Source organism: Protopterus annectens, chromosome 3.part1 (genome assembly GCF_019279795.1).
Source record: "Protopterus annectens isolate FY-2018-M chromosome 3.part1, PAN1.0, whole genome shotgun sequence".
NCBI classification, from domain to species: domain Eukaryota; kingdom Metazoa; phylum Chordata; order Ceratodontiformes; family Protopteridae; genus Protopterus; species Protopterus annectens.
In genome coordinates this window covers 1,504,362,079-1,504,380,417 of record NC_056732.1, presented here as the reverse complement: position 1 = coordinate 1,504,380,417, position 18,339 = coordinate 1,504,362,079, and the positions used below count along the sequence as shown (strand labels likewise).

At 38.2% G+C, this 18,339-nt stretch overlaps 1 protein-coding gene across 2 annotated transcripts in view; it reads left to right on the top strand.

The window, feature by feature from the left end:
- TTC19 (tetratricopeptide repeat domain 19) overlaps window positions 1-18,339 on the top strand; it is a 700,715-nt gene that overhangs the window by 445,745 nt on the left and 236,631 nt on the right. For both annotated transcript variants that reach the window (XM_044067578.1, XM_044067577.1), the window contains one exon: window positions 18,266-18,327. In XM_044067578.1, coding sequence (XP_043923513.1) covers window positions 18,266-18,327 — 62 coding nt within the window. The remainder of the gene's footprint in view (window positions 1-18,265; window positions 18,328-18,339) is intronic.

Here is an 18,339-nt window from a genome sequence, read left to right as displayed (position 1 = left end):
CTGATATCTACCTAAACTGTCTACATATATTACTCTTTCTGCAGTTAGTACGTCAAATGCATCTCTGTTGCACTATGCTGTGATGTTACTCTGAATTTTTTATTTTTTTTTATTTTAGGCATTGCTACATTCCTTGTAAATAACTTAATGCTATCCAAATTTCTCAAACATATTGTTACTGCATTCTCAAAATACTGTACTTTTGCCTTGTATATATTCGTATTGTATATTTCCCTCTGTTTTTGTACTGTTAAGTATCTTACAACTTGAATTGTTATGTTTTTCTTATTTTTTTAATTACTTTCCTGGAGCTTTTCTCTTCGGGTCTCTGCTGAAAAAGGGCTCTCTGGGCCCAGTCGGACTAACCCAGTCAAATGTAAAAATAAATAAATAAAATATTACTTTATTTAAAGTAGATGGAGAAAACAGAATCACTGAGGTATTTCACCTGCTTGAAGTATTTAAACCAAAGTAAATAATATTAAGTTGTTCACTCTACAGGACGTTAAGCATGGTGGCTGTTAATTTCTTCCATACGAACAGTGGTGCATGCTGAGTTGTTTTCCAGAAGGTCCTTTAATAAAACCACACTTGAAACAAATGTTCATAACTCAGTCTGTACGAGGTATATACATGAAAATTGTTCAGCACACCAGATCTTCACAATGGTATAAAATTCAAGCTCATAAGTGTATATTTACAGACCTGGTGCATATTGTTTTGTATATTTTTGAAAACAAGTGATGGTGTCTCAGTATACCTAGCATCAGTACACCTAATATTTACAACAGACGTGCTTGGGTGCCATTTTTCTTCTCTGAGATATTAAAATATACTTAAAAGTATATACGTGTGGTCCTATATCCCAGAGGTGAACTCAGCAAGAATACGATTGTCAAGGACCAGTATTCAACAATATAACATAGCCAATAGCACATAAACACTAAAGTGGGACTGCACTGTTCAAACCTCAGCAAACAGAGGAATTCATCTGCATGTGTGACTTTGGTTTCAGCCCATGGAGCAAAAATGGAATGGTGTCGCTCTCTGTCTCTCTCTCTCTCTCTATGTATCTGTCTGTCTGTCTAGGTACATACACATGTATGTACACACACACACACACACACACACACACACACACACACACACACACACACACACACACACACACACACACACATTGAAGAAGGGCCCTTCTGTTTAGATAGAAAGATGGAAACAACACCTTTTTCTGTATATAAGAAAATGGACATGTTCTTGTATAACCAGACATGTTTGTGGGGTTCACAGTGACAACAGGTAAGAAACAGATTGACATTATATATCGACATAAAGAAGATTCAGGATCTTCAAGATTTGTCTTATGCGGACAGACTGAAATCATTGTCACTTTACTCTGTATCGTACAGACTGTTCAGAGGCAACCTGTACCTTGCATATAGAGCAATTTGTGACCCAGCTTTAATGGAAATGCTGCACATTCAGAAGTTAAATGGCACACGGGTCACTCACTCAAAGGACCTTAACCTGGTATGTGATATCAACAGAACTGGCTGGAGAGACAGATTTGTTTCACAGAGGTTGCCCCACTTTTGGAACAAGCTTCCTATTCATGCTAAACACAGCCCCTCATTGGCCCTATTTAAGTGTAATTTGGACAATTGGATGGGTAACTGGAAATTCACCCTGGGGGGTTCCACCTGTGTCCCTCTTGGATAGGGGAATAGGTGCTGATTTTAGTGTCTGCTTGACACCCTTGGAGACACAGGTTGAAATTGGCTAGGCTTGTAAGGGCCCTGGGGCCATTAGCCTAGTAACCTCCTGAGATCCTATGATTAAGTTCCTTCTGTATGTTTGAGTATATATTACTGAAGGAGAGCTCATTAGTATAGATTTAACCAGCAACTTGTTGATAACCAGCTGATCTTCAACCATTAGGCATATTCACATATGAGAGGCAATGTTTGCATTTATTTTCATTGTTTGTGGATATGTGTTGTCTCCTGTATATATGCAGGTGTATGTCTGAAGAAACAGGAACTGTATTTGTATGGAATGGAGAGTATGTACTTGTCAGGGATGCACGCAGCTTTTTTTTAAGTAGCTGGTACCTTTTTGAGATATTTGTTTTGGGAGTGTGAGTCTGATGATGATATTTTAGACAGACATGTTGACAATGCAGTATGTGGATTCAAGTGCTTGGGTCAGGGTATTTTAGGTGCTTCATTTCCTGATAGTGTTGACTTAATTATGTGCGAAGTTGTGTGTTGTGGCCTGCACACCTCACAGCTGCTATGCTTTAGGCATAGTGCTGTGATTTGGAGGTTTTGTCTTGTTTCTCCTATATTTACTAATATTCCTCACAAATTCAGACCTGTTTAGGGGTACATTTAAATTAATTAACCTAACATATGAAAACACTCACTGCCTCTACCTACTGTATGTAGGGTGTAGGGGTCTATATTAGATAAATGAAAGAGTATCTAATCGAACACTCACATGAGCGAAAATTGCGGAACTCGAAACTGCAATTGTGAGATTGCGGTACAGTGAAGATATCTGCCCTTTCCTCACTGTAGTGCGATCTCGGAGTTGGAATATATATTTAGTGGGGGGTGCAGTTTCGAGTTCCTGGATTTTCGCTCATGTGAGCGTTCGGTTAGATAAACTTTCGTTTATCTAATATAGACCCAGGGTGTAGTATTATTAAGACCCTCTACTGTGAAAAATAAGAATGTGCTCTTCTCTCTGGCCCTCTGTTGTGATTTTTAAAGGCCAGTGCTATGATTTTTAATATTGAGAGATTGGGAATCATGGTGGCCCATAAGAAATTCAATGCACTGCAAGTAGTCCTGTTATTTACTTAGAGTCACGTATAACTCCACCCTGTCACTGCTTTGTTGCTTCTCAGCCATAGTGAATGGCCTTGATGTAAAACAGCAATAGACTTGTTGGATGTTGTTTGCCTCCAACTTCTTCAGATGATGAAGTTATGTGGGAAATTTTGCTCCAGTATGAATAGTATCATGCTATATATCTCTACAAAATGTTTTTTCTCTCTCCTATAAAACCTTTGAAGGCAGTGTACATCTTTAAATGGCCACTTTGACTTTCAGAATGTGGGCACATACATTCATGCACTCTGTCAGCGTTGTTGACTTCTTTGTCACTTCTGTTAATTGGTTTGTGCCCTCAGTGTGTATTATTTTAGATGTCATGAGTCTCCACAAATTGGTCCTCTGGATTTAGGACCACAATGATTACATCTTTGCAGCTGTACTAGATGAAGGCTATGTATCAGTGGCAGATATGTCCATAATGATACCAGCTTTCCCGTTATAGTACAGGATGCTCACTAATCATGATAATATGAGAATACAACATGTTTCACAATGTTGATTATGAATACATTATAATAAATATCCCCAATTCTCCTCATCAGAAGCACTGCAAGTTAATGTACTTTTCATTGTTTTCTTTTAAATTTTTGGCTTTGATATTGTCATACACAACAAATTCATAGTACAAGTTATGCCCAAAGTACATACATACATACATACATACATATATTTCAAGCATGGGCATTAATGCCCTTCTAGCTTGCCAATATACCAAAACACTTGTTCCCATAATACGTATCCAGGCTGTTTTTAAAAATATCTCAATTAGTACTTGCTTTAATGTAATTTGGTAGTCTGTTCCATGCATCAGGTACTCTGTCAGAGAACCAATTTGTGCACTTCTCATTCCTATAGAATCTTCTACATAGGTTGTCTGAAGATTCTCTAGTACGTTTTGTTAACCCAAACATTCCCAGAGGTAGTTGTCACTAAATGTCCTGTCACCTGAATAAGATCTCCTCTTAGATATCTGCAAGAGACACTATACAAGTTCAGATATTTTAGAGTTTCATAATAGCTTAAATTCTCACATCCATGGATACCCATGGTATATTTTCGTTGTACTGTTTCCAGTTTACTCATACTTGTTTTCTTATAGGGTTTCCATATTGTTATTCCATACTCAAGTTTGGGTCTAATGTAACTAACAAGCAAAGACTTCATTATTTTTGATTTCCTAGACTTTATAAATCTTTTTTTACAACCTGTAGTTCTATTTGCACTTATTTTTAAAATCGTTTTTTTCTCAAAACTTGCATTTTATCTGTCTTTGGCCTAGCACTTTTGTGTGGGGTCATTTACTGCACTGTTATAACTTGTTGATACTTGTGAACCTCTGCTATCTCTGAAAAAACAAAAAAAAATCTTGCTTTTTTTCCCACTTTTCTGAGATTTAAAAAAGTTCAGTTACAGGCTTGCTGTTCTTGAACTGTTTGTAAGTTTCTGTGAGGCCATTTTTAGTTGGGCTAAAGGGAAGTCTCTCTGTTGATCAGTGGCAGTGAAAAACATTGAGCAGCCTGCCTGCCCCTGTGGGAGTGGTTACTGACTTGAAACTGTAATTTTATTGGCCATTTTGGATCAATTCCAAAACTCCTTCATCTTCCTCTCTTAAAACCTGGCTGCCTTGTGGTTTTGGCGTCTTTTCAGGCTTGTTGGCTGTTGGTGATGCACCCACCAAGAGGAGAAAACGCTGAGAGAAGAAAGGAGCCACTTTTGAGATTTTAAGTATTTTTCCTCTGTTTATTTGCTAAGTTTGTCTGCATAGCCTCCTATTTTTAGCATTTTCTGGCTTGTTAAATTTGATTTCTGCATTAGTAACTGTATTTAGAGCACAACCTAGAGCTGTTTACTGAATTTCCTGTTTGCACTTATTTTTAAAATCGTTTTTTTCTCAAAACTTGCATTTTTATCTGTCTTTGGCCTAGCACTCTTGTGTGGGGTCATTTACTGCACTGTTATAACTTGTTGATACTTGTGAACCTCTGCTATCTCTGAAAAAACAAAAAAAAACAAAGAATAAATCTTGCTTTTTTCCCACTTTTCTGAGATTTAAAAAAGTTCAGTTACAGGCTTGCTGTTCTTGAACTGTTTGTAAGTTTCTGTGAGGCCATTTTTTGCTTGGGCTAAAGGGAAGTCTCTCTGTTGATCAGTGGCAGTGAAAAACATTGAGCAGCCTGCCTGCCCCTGTGGGAGTGGTTACTGACTTGAAACTGTAGTTTTATTGGCCATTTTGGGTCAATTCCAAAACTCCTTCATCTTCCTCTCTTAAAACCCTCTTTTGCACGGTTTTGCGCGTTTTTGTGCATAGCGCAACAGCGGGCAGCGCTGCCTAATTGGGTTTAAACTATTCTTGGCTCCACAAAGTCTGCTCTTCACTTTTTCCCTTAGAACTTCTCTATCTCTCAATTTAAACACCATATTCTCATTCTAAGGCCCTTCACTGGTCCAATTAAGTAATCCTACAAGTTAGCACTATTAAACCATAAGCACTACTTACTCTTATACTCTCTACGATTACCCTGTCCTCTATTGGTCCGTCTTAAATTCAGTTTCCCTATTACTCTAGCATGTCCAAAGGTCAGTCAATGGTTTCCTCTCCAGTCCAGCTGGTGAATCTGGGAATTTTGAGGCAATGTTACAACTGTCTCATGTACACGGACAACCCTCTCCTCCTCCAAACAGGTTCAAAATATATGTGAGAGATGCAACTATTTAGCCAAACTGGAGGCTGAGCTCTCTCATCTCAAAACTGGTGTAACCAGTCAGGAGGAGAAGGTAACCTCACACAACACAATTCCAGTATCACATAGTCCCACCACATCAGCGAACCAAACACATAAATACACAAAAACATACTCGGAGGCTCTAAATAAAAATCTACCTAAGCAACAGAGACGCCAAAGCAGACATCCAAGCAAACGCTACCTCAAAACAAAACACACACAACACATAACCCCCAAAGTCAATGTGCCAAGCAGCCACAGCCCTTAAGGCTGAATAACACACCTGATACTCTGGTTATAGGTGACTCTATTGTCAGACACACTGACGTCCCGCTCAACAGGCTGAATAAAGAGAAGGTCACGGTGAGCTGCCTGTCGGGTGCTAGGATCCGACACATAACGCAAGCACTCAGGTCACTCCAAAGCAAATACAAATATGACTCGGTCATTGTACATGCTGGTGTGAATGACCTGAGACGTACCTCCCTGGACTACATGAAGAGAGACATAGAGGAGCTCTCTGATCATGTAGCCCAAGCTGGTATGACCCTGACCTTGAGCAGCATCTTACCCTCACCTAGAATGATGCCACAGTACAAAGACAAATTGATCGATTTTAACAATTGGCTAAAATTTTGGTGTCATTCAAAGGGGATCCAGTGTCTGTCAGCCTGGGATGACATGCTCGACAAGCCATGTTGCTTCGCTAGGGACGGATAGCACCTGTCACCACTGGGCTTTCGGATATTGGCAAAGGCTCTTGCCACCCCCATAGTGCCTTTTTTAGGCAAGGCTCAAAATTCAAACCCATCCCCATAGACAGCACAAGGAACAAGAAACTAAGGGTAATGCTGCTAAACACCAGAAGTCTTAACCTCAAGATGCACGCACTCAAAACTCTCCTCAGTATGGAGAACATCGATATCTGTGCAGTGACAGAAACCTGGTTCAAGGCTCCAGAGAGCACCACAACACTACCAGGCTATACCTCATATCATGCTTTTCGGCCCCAAAACCCGGACCGAACCACAAAAGGAGGGGGAGTTTCCATATTTATCAAGGATATCCACGCCTCCAGGTTAGTGTCATTGCACGAAGTATCAGAGACCTTCCATGTGCAACTAACAGTGGGCAAGACTGCTTTTCAGTTTATAGCATCCTACAGACCACCCTCTCAAAGTCAGGAATCCCACTCGGCTTTCCTGAAAACATTGGAGAACATGAAGATCTCTCCGAACACCATTATATTGGGCGACTTCAACTACCCAAACATTGACTGGGAGCACTACTCAAGCCCCAGCACCTTAGCCCAAAGATTCCTGGAAATTATAAACTCAAATGCTATGGAACAACTAGTCACCACTCCCACAAGAGGGGACAACATACTAGACCTGATCATTACCAACATGGGGACTCTATGCTCCACACCAGAAGTATATCCCTCATTGGTAAGATCAGATCATAAATTAATTTCACTGGATGTCCACATCCCAACCCCACCCCCAGCCCAGAAAACCACAGTGAAAAACTTCTCAAAAGCGAACTTCTCACTTCTCAAAACCGAAGTGGAATCCTTCAAGGCCCCAGGGCCAGTGGAAACTACGGCCCAAACTGCAGAATCCTATATAAATGCATTCTACGGACATCTCCAGGAATGCATGGATCATGCTATCCCAAACAAAACCAAGACCCAATCATCCAAAGGCAGGCGTCCGGTCTGGTGGACCCCTGCCATAAATAAACTGTACAACAGAAGGAGGAAGCTACTACATGATAGAGCAAAATCCCTAATAGGGAAGGCATCTTTGATCAGTACTAGCAAAAAATTACGATCCCTCATAAAATCCTCCAAGGCTAGCTTCGAGAGAAAAATTGCACAGGACACCAAAGACAATCATAAGGCTTTTTTCAGTTATGTTAGAAACCTGGGATGCAACTCCCAGTTCTGAGTTGATTCTAAACGACAAAAAATACACTGAACCCACAGACATCGCCAATATCCTGGCAGACAGGTTCAGTGCAAACTTCTCCACCCCCCCCCCTCCCAAAAGATCAAGTATCTATCCCGGCAGAGGGCTGCCTCCCAAACATCTCAAATGCTCAGGTGAAGGCTGCCCTCTCCAAAGCAAAAAACACTGCTTTCATGGGACCAGATGGCGTCCCAGGTTGCGTCCTACATGAACTACAAGAGGAACTAATTCCTCAAATAAAAGAGCTATACAATCTCAGCCTCACTACAGGATATGTGCCCACAGAATGGCGTACAGCAACGGTAGTCCCACTCCACAAAGGTGGAGCCTCTACGGACCCTGGAAACTATCGCCCCATAAGCCTGACTAGCTTAGTCTGCAAGGCTATGGAGAGGATCATCATGGAGCTCATAAACAAAGACATTGAGGACCTACAGACACTAGATTCTACCCAGTTCGGCTTTGTCAAGGGCAGATCCTGCCTTTTGAACCTGGTTGACTTCTTTGAAACAGTCACCAAAGCCATAGATGAAGGGAAGGTAGTCTACACAGCCTATCTGGACCTTGCAAAGGCATTTGACACACTACCCCACTCGGGCATCATAGATAAGCTATCCAGCTTAAATATAAACCCCTATGTCACAAGATGTGTCGCAAACTGGCTCAAAGACAGAACCCACAGAGTGAGAGTTGCTGGAGCCATGTCAGACTCGAAACCGGTCACAAGTGGCATCCCACAGGGTTAAGTCCTGGGACCACTCTTGTTCGGTATATACTTTTCCGAGGTACAGGCAAACGTGGGAGGACTATGGCTCACCAAGTTCGCAGACGACTGCAAATTGGGCGCCATAATCAACTCTCCAGCTGACACAAACATCCTTCAAAAAGGTCTCACAGAGACAGATAACTGGTGCCAGCGCCATGGTTTAAAGCTAAATGCCAAAAAATGTATAGTCATACCCTTTGGCAAAAACAATGTGCCCACAAATTACCACATAGGCAGAAACCCATTAAGTACAGAGAAAGTTATTAGGGACCTGGGGACCCAAGTTGATAGCAATCTCTCCTTTGAAAACCACTTTGCCAAAGTGGTTAGAAAGACAGTCTACATAGCCCACCTCATCACGAAGGGTTTCACATCTAGATCAAGAGAGGTAATTGTGCCCCTTTATTCATCCCTCATCAGGCCCATCATAGAATACAATGCCCCTTTTGGGATGTACCTTACCCGACACCTGCAGCAATTAGAAAGACCCCAAAAGTATCTCACCAAGAGGATCAAGGGTCTCAAACAGATGCCATATGCTGCTCGGTTAAAAAAACTCCAGCTCTACTCAGTTGCATACCTCCTACTTCGAGGCGATCTATGCCTGACATACAAAGCAATGTCAAATCCAGAATAAATGGACATGCTCCACCTCAGTAAATCTAAATCCATTAGAGCCACACTCTCGAGGGACTTGAACCTCAGCACAGAAATAAATAGAACTTGCTGGTGGGACAGGTTCATAACCCAGAGGCTCCCTTCGCTCTGGAATAGAATTCCAGTTCATGTGAGGCAGAGCACCTCACTGAATCTCTTCAAGAAGAATCTCGATAAGTGGATGGGGAATCGTAGGTTTGTCCCAGGGATTACTCCCGTGTCACTATTAGACAGAGGCACAGTAAACTAAACCTTAAAAAGGGCACAGTATACTCAAATCAAGGGGTGGCGTAAGCCATACAGAATCAGGCTACGCTTATAATTGCCCCAGGGCAGATAGCCTAGTATGAACCTATGAACCTATAACTATCATTAACTAATTGATTGATATGATTAGAAAAACTCATAGCTGAATCTACCCTTATACCCAGGTCCTTAAATGAGTCTACAGTTTCAATCACTGTGTGCTGTATTAAATATTCACCTTTCAATTTATGCCTACCAAATCTCATATGCTTAGTTTTTGATGTATTTATCAGCACATTATTCTCCTGTGCCCAAGTGGTTAATTTAGGCAAGTTATTTTGCAGACATGCCTTTATATGTAGCACTTGTAATCAGGTTACCCAATTTCAGGTCATCTGCATATAGACTGTAGAACACCTCAGATAAAAAAGTTATGTCTGAAAGATACAATCTAAACAAGCAAGGGCCTAGGGCAAAGCCCTGTGGGACACCCTGACTATAACCATGGATTTCACCTGTCCAGTTGCTGTATGATACTTGCCATGTCCTATTTGTAAGCCATGCAGCTATCCATCTTATCAAGAGTACAACAATGCCTAGTTGTTCTAATTTATCGATCAGTGTTATGTGTATGACCCTGTCAAATGCTGAAGTAAAATCTATATAAATTACATTACAGCACAATTTTTCATTAATAGTTGTTTTTATATTGTTATAGAATATCATTCTTCATAGATCATTACCTTTGACCTGTTCATACAACTTGTGCAACTTTCTTTCACATACCCTTATCCGTACATTGGCACCTAACACCTGTAACATTTTCTTTCTCTTTCAGACTGTAAAATAATAATGCAGATATCTGGTATACAACTGTACCAGAAAAAGTGTTATATCTTATTCCTTGTAATGCCTTTAACTGGGTAGAATTGCAGACTGTATATTTTCAATATTTAGTTTAAACCCTGAATCTAAACTCCTGTTTATGGCACATTGAAATGGAGTTATTTGCAGAATTATTATGAAACATTGCTTTATACAGCTGTCAGTATCTTCATTTTTCTGTGGTCAAACATCACATATCTTGTCTAGCTTAATTTCATAGACCTTGCTGCACAACTTGATGCCTGACACTTATCATTGTCTGCCAGTGAAATATTAATGCAAGTATTAAAAGTGCTTCATACATCAGCATAGGCAATAAGGCCTTATATGTTTAGTTTTGCTAATGCCATTAACTCCATGCTCATGTTAGACTCATGTTTATTTAATGCATATTTTGAATGCTGAACTATATATACGGCACACTGAAATTGAACGATTTGCAGAATTATTATGAAACATTGCTTTAGACAACTGTCAGTGTCTTAATCACTCACTGAAATAGAGATATTAGCAAAATTATTTAAAAAATACATAGATTTCCATAACTATTGCCTTATATGAATGATATTTGTTTCCATTTGCAGGAGGGCATTTAAGTTGAGATTAATGGAACATGCTAGGGACATTGTTAATAAGAAAGAGGAAAGCTCTGTGGCTACGCATTTTAAAAAATTCCATGATAGTAAAAATGAGGGGCTACAAGGTACTGTTTTGGAAAAAATAAGTTTATCCTGCTTTGACACTTGTAACATAAAGCATTACTTGCTTTCTAAGGAAGCTATTTACATTTTAAAATTTGGTACTCTGTACCCTCATGGGTTAAATGAAGAATTTAATTGGAGGGTGTTAATTTAATTGTTTTTATTGTTTAATTAGTTTGTGACTGTTATATATGTACTGTGCATTTTGTAAGTTCTGTACTCCTTGAAGGCTTAGGCCGAGACGTCAGAGGAATAAAGTGTTTCTGCATTTTGTGGATTACTTTGTGGTTTTCTTTGCTGCTTTTTGCTACTGTGTTGCTACATCATGTTAGACTCAAGTTTAATGCATATTTTGAATGCTGAACTATATATATGGCACACTGAAATTGAACGATTTGCAGAATTATTATGAAACATTGCTTTAGACAACTGTCAGTGTCTTAATCACTCACTGAAATAGAGATATTAGCAAAATTATTTAAAAAATACATAATTTCCATAACTATTGCCTTATATGAATGATATTTGTTTCCATTTGCACTTGGCCTAAAGTCACAGACCTGGAACACTTTTCTTTCCTCACTCCCATGTGTAACCTGGTGCCATATACTCCTACTATTGTGCATTTGGTAGCAAATATTAACTGAAATAATTAAACAAATGCCAAATTTCATATATTAGTGTAACAAACAACTATATATTTCATTTCTTCTAATGAATTTCACTCAATAGGCCTACCAGACTGTGATGTTTAAGCAACTTTTTGGAACCAAGAATGAAGCTCACACTTGCTGTACTCTGTAAAGGAGTTATTAGCAGATATCTTATACAATATACAAATTTTCATAAGGATCACCAAACACATTACTGTTTTCATTTTCATGTGGGCCAGACTTGCAAATCCTGTGCAACATTTTCCCCTGCCCTCATCTGTAACCTGGTGCCTAACAATGATGGCAGTCTTTTCCTATCAGTGTCATAAAACTCAAATATGATAAAAGCCATACCAAATTTCTTTCATACAGCAGAGTCAGACCAGATGTTAAAACATACCCATTGAAACAGAGCAAATGCAAATGTGCAAAAGCAGACCATATAACTTGAAATATATATCTTTCATGCATTTGTGTTAATCTCAAGCCAAGTCTCTACCAGTAGATGGCCAAACCCTGTTGATAGGTACACCGATTTTTCAACAACTTTTATCTTTACTCTTATACTCTCTTCTTAACTTTCCTTCTCACAACCTCTGTTCTCCCCCTCCCTTTCTCTCTCCATATATATATATATATATATATATGTGTGTGTGTGTGCGTGTGTGTGTTTTGTATAACTGTTTCATTTTTGTAAGAACAGTCATGTATTCTGACTTTCAAGATGGCTGCACATTGAGGAACAGCTTAATTTCAGCTCTCCCAGTGTGAAAACAGAAACTCAGAAGAGAGAGCCAGTAAACTCGCATTTTTAGGTAAATTTCAGTAAGTGACTAGTAAGAGCACTGCCTGGATGCCAGCAAAAAGAAAATTCAGAGAACCTGAAAGAAAATCAATCACAAAAGGTGAGAAAAAAATACTGGGAAGAATTCTGCTGTTCAGCTAAAAGCAATGAAAGCTCCAGCTTTGCTGCAACACATGACTTCCAGTAACCTAAAGAAAAAATATGTCAAATGTGTTCAGAGATGATTAAAAGTAAATCAAAACACAGATGGAGTATATCAACTCAAATAACAACAGACTGGATAAAATGGAAGAAGCTTCAAACAGATATCCAGGTAAGGTGATAAAACAGCAAAAAATCTGAGGTGAAATGAAGAAAAGGTTGGCTGAATATGAGGATAGTGTATGTAGGGAAAACCTGAGATTTTCTGCTGTACCAGACAAGCTGAAAGGAACAGACTCTATTAATTTTATGAAAGTACAAATAAGCAACTGGACTGGTATTCCACAGCAGTCATTGTTAATTGAAAAGGCACATCGTGTGTATGCTCCAAACCTGCCCATGAGAAAGCACCCTAGACCTTTAATAGTAAAGATGCAATCCTACCAACAGAAGGAGTTGATTCTGGCAAAACTATGACAGATGGACAAAGTACTAAAACTAGGAGACAGTAGAGTGTTTGTGGAAAATCATTACTCAGTGTACACCAGGCAGAAGAGGAAATGTATTCTACTGATAAGGGAGTGTCGTGAAGCAAGCATTAGATTCAAACTGCAGTACTCAACTATATTAAGAATATTCTTTCCTGGAGGAACAAAATAATTTTTGATGCAGAACATACTAAGGAGGAAATACAAAAGTTTGTCCAACAAAAAGTGAGCTGTGAAACAGGAGGATATTCTCCTTGTTCTTCTAGTAATAAAGACCACAGAGAGACTGTGCCAGTGAAACTGTTTCCAATGTTTCAACAGAAAATGCTTGAGAGACCGAACAAAAGCACGAGTTGACTAGAAGAACCAAGAGTATGTTGGAAATGAAGCAGAGACTGGATTTGTGAGATGGAGATTAAACAGGAATAAAACCAGCAACTTGGAAATTGACAAATTAAATGTGGGATTACAAATCATTAATTATATTTGTGAAACATTACAGAACAAGAAACTCTGGAAATATTGGAATTTTTGACATTGTTAAACTTGTAGGGGACTCTAAGTTATATGCTCTACTTGATGCCATTAATGTTTGGAATAACATGTAGGAGGGGGAGGTGAACGGAGAGAGTTAACTATAAGTAAAACAAAATTTTGTTCTTGACAGTAATATTGTTACAGTGCATGAAATAATCTGCATGCTATAAAGTCAAGTTTTCTCATTTATTTTCTAGTGTAATGGAAATACTAAAGTAATCAGGTGCCCTTGTTTTTTTCCATTCTTTTCTCGTTCTTCTTAGTTTTAAGAAATGTAAGCAATCCAATGTAAAAAAAAGAATTAGAAGAGAAGTCTGGGTAAAAGAGTATGATACAATAAAAATTGATATGCTTTTTACCATTCTTGCCTAGGTAATGACTGGGTTATGGCCATTGGCTCAATATAGCAATAAGTTTAAAGCAAAAACAAATACATAAAAAAAAGAACATTGTATGTAATAAAGCTTTCTTCTAGCAAATATATATATAAATGCTTGTAGGATCAACTCTGTATCTGGTGCTCATGTCTCTATGGAGACAGTCTGATAAAGAACAATAAAAACAGAATACTTCTTTCATTCAGTGGCTAAGAGATTATGTTTTCTGAAAGTATTCAAGTGTTTTCCCATTCTGGAAGAGCAGTGAAGGTATAACAAAACCAGACAGCAGTCAATAGAAGTGCAGGCTGTACCATGCATCTTAGCATGGATAACCTTCCTTTTGTGTTAACTCAAGTTTGTGAGTGTAGCTGTCAGTTTAGAACAAGTGTTCCTATTAGGAGGGTAAAACTTCAATATTTGAAGATGAACTTAGTTTTGTATGTGAGTATTAAGTTAATAGGTTTTAGGGGTGTATTTTTGAGAGCTTTCAATAAAAGAAAAAGTTTTGTAAGATGTGATATAGGCTCACATTGATATGACAAGAAACAACTGTATAAAAGATAAAAAGAGCAACCTATCAAACATTAGTGTGTGCATAACACAAAATCTTGAACTAAATACTTAACAATGAAGCTGTTACAAATAAAAGGTGGGAATAATAACTTTTGAAGGTAATGTCACTTTCTATATTATCTTTAAATGTTAATGGTCTCACAGATATATATACAAAAAAGAGAGAGAGAACTATATTGAAAATGTAGAGTGCAAATATCTATCCTACAGGAGACACAGTTGGAAAGAACTAAACATGTGAATTTCATAAAGGTCTTCACAGTGGGTATTCAGTGGAATATCTGGGACACAGGAAAAGAAGAATATTTATATTAATTGCAAGAGGAGCTCCAGTAGTGATAGAATAGGATAATAATGGTAGATTTCTAGTACTGAGGGGCTACTGGCAAGGATGGAGGAGTACACTGGCATGTATTTATAGTCCTCTTAAAACTGCTATGATGGAGCTTAAGAAAATTCTGGGAGAAATAATCAGTTTTCAGCAGGGAATGTTACTAATAGGTGGGGAGTGGAATTTGATCTGCAGTAGTGAAGATGTATCTGGGGGCCCAGAAGGGAAAATGCAATAAACAAGGGTGGATTTTTAAAGTCATTTATGAAAATATTTGGCATGGAAGATGTGAATTCAGTAATAGGAGTTCAGAGTGAATTTACGTATTATTCCTCAAGATATAAAAACTGGGCTAGGCTAGACAGAACTTAGATTTCACAGGAACATGTGCATTTAACTGAAATTTTGATACGCATCCAGTAAGTATTTCAGATCATGTGTCTATAGATATGCTGCAAATATCCCAGAAATTTTATGAAAGTCTGTATAAAACAGAGAAATATGGAGATCAAGAAAAGGTACAAATGGAAATGTTTATGGAAGAATTAATATGCCAAGTTTAGAGGTAGTTGAGGCTCAATTACTAACATTAAGGATAGGAGGAAAGTTCCCAGGAATTGATGGTATTCCTTTGGAAGTTTGAAAGCTAGGAGAGAAGAAAATGCTAAAGATCTGGAAGGTTTTGTTTAATAGTATTTTAAGAGGAGAAGCACCAACATCTTGAAAGAAAGTGGTGGTTGCTGTAATACCTAAAGAGGGTAAAGACCCATCAGATCCAGTTTTGTACAGGCCCATTTCGATCCTAAACCAATTGTTTATGTCTATAGTGGCTAAATGAATGGCCAAAGGTGATACCTAAATTGATATATATGGATCAGTGTGGTTTTGTGGAGGGGAGGCAAACATTTGACAACATTAATAGAACATTGATAAGCCAAAGGGAAGCTGAATGCAAGAAAATACCACTGTTGTTCATGGATCTTGATGCATAGAAAGCATTTGATAAGAGTAAACTGGGAGTTTATGAGCAGGGCAATGGAAGCATTTGCATTCTCTGATAAAATTATAAGGTTGATTAGGAGGCTATATGAGTGATTGGAGGTGAAGTGGGTGGCTTCCTTTCTGATAATTTCTGTTTGAGCAGAGGATTCAGGCAGGGAACTGTATTTAGAACCATTGGTAAAGATAATAAGAGACTCATAAATTCAAGGATATAATTTGTATCGTAGTCAAGAAAAGTGGGCTCTGTTTGCAGATGATATTATGTTATACTTGATAAAACTAGAAAAGGACATTTCAGTATTGTGGAACATTTGAGGCAGTTTCATGTCTTTTTGGGATACAAAATTAATGAAGCTAAAACAAAGGCAATAGCTGAAAATTCTGTACCCACAAAACACATTGGTTCAGCAATATCCATATCTCTGGGGACATGATAAAATGAAGTAGTTAGAAGTATGGATTAAAAAGGATTCCAGTGTGGCAGCTAAGAATATTGGGAAGAGACTAAAGAAAAGGTAATACAAAAACTGAGAAATTGGAAGCTGTGTTATATGGATATAAATAGCAAGATACACAAAGTTAAATGTTTTTAGTCCCTTTAGTTTTATTCACATTTCAGGCATATTTTTATCAACCAAATGAGAAGTTGTGGATAGCAATTTATAAAGAGCTGAAGGGTTTTATGTGGTAGGGGAAGATGACAAGAGTCAAGTGGGATAAGCTGATTCTTCCAACTGAACAAGACAGTTTGGGATTACCCAGTTTGAAGGAGCATTTCAGAGCTACATATTTAAGGCTCCTATCTATAGCACAAGCAGAAACTTATAATTCAAAGTGGAAAGGGATGATGATGTGGGAACAATACATACAGGGGAGGAATGAAGTTTAAAAGAAGGCAGGACTTGAATGAGTTATATAATGTCTGACAGACAATGGATAGATTATAAATTATGTATAATGTTTGTCTTTAGGATTGTGTCAATATGGTTTGTGATGTAAAATGCTTGCAGCTGGGATTATGTCAATAAGGTTTGTTTTCATTTGTATAAATGTGTGATTGCCTGTGTCATAAGTGATAATTTACTAAAGATGTTTCTTGTTTAAAAAAAAGGAAACAAGGAGAGACTGGGATTTTGGATGCAGATCCTTAAAATAACAATAACCATACAGAATATTATATTCATAATGTAGCTGAACGTATTCTAAGAATTAAGCCAACACGGGAATGGAGAAAGGAAATTCTGCCAATAGGGATGACTGCAAGTAGGGATACAGACAACAGGCAAGAGGGGGATGGAATTTGTTGGAGAAAACTGGCAAAAGAACCCAGGTATTGTGAGCAAATACTTAGAGGGAATGGTAATAGAGTTGAAAGAAGCCAAGAATTTATTTGGACTTCAGGCTAGAGATTGCCTTCCATATTAAGGACTGATATCAGAGTATAGACAAAGAGAAGAAATAGGGTGATTCTAAGTGAAACACCGGCACTGGTAGAGTTTTCAGTAGAATCTAGAACAGAAGCTGCTGTTAAAAAAGGAATAATTAGTAGAGCATGCAATATATTGCATGATAACCGTAAAAATCAGTCAGAGGAGGTTAGAAAGAATTGGGAAGGAGAGAATGGATAAGAAATTCAGAAAGAAACAATGGTGGGATATATGTATGTCTCCCACATATGCAACAGTCTAGAAGATTTAGGATCTTTGCTTGGAGGTGTTTACATAGGTATTTTTATATCCGAAGCAAACTCCAAAGTTTTTTTCCTCAGGCAGACAGCAAATGTTGGAGGTTTGATGGGGAAGAAAGAGGTAATTGGGAACATATATTCCAGGAGTGTAATGAGCTGGCAGACTTTAAAGATTCTCTGCAAACTGCTCTGTCAGAGATACTGGGTGAGCAAATTGGTGTAACTAAAGAAATTATTTTTTTGAGCTATGGTACAGAATGGGAATTGCCTTGACATATTAAGGCCTTGCTGAAAAGCAATTACTAGAAAGTGGAAATGAAAGTCTCTGATGATTGGATTCATTTTCCATTGCTGACACAGGAGTTCAGCATACGGAGGTGCTGCATTCCTGAGTGTGCCATCCTCGGCATGAGATGTTAAACTGAGGTCCTGCCTACTTGATTTGGTGGTAGTTCAAGTAGATGTAAAAGATCCCCCAGCACTTATTCAAAGCAGTAGGGTGATTTTCTTGGTGCCCTGACCAAATATCCCTTAGTATGAATACCACCTCAGGACACCCCTGAAAATAGGGCACTAGCCATGACGAACTAACCCGCTCAACCAAACAAAACAAATAAATAATAACTTTTATAAAACTAGAATTACTTGTATCAGTCCTGTATTGGCTTATGGCATTGCATAATATTTTTAACTTTGTTTTGACCACCTTTTGCAGGTTTTTTTTCTGATATCTTAATATTTCACTTTTCTGTCTATTTATTCTGCATGGCCAGTATGTCATAATTTTGATTTTATTTAACAATGTTTTTCTTTCTGATAGGATGATAATGCTGTGATTGAGATGTCCCTCAAACTGGCAAGTATATATGGAGAACAGAACCAGTAAGTATTACC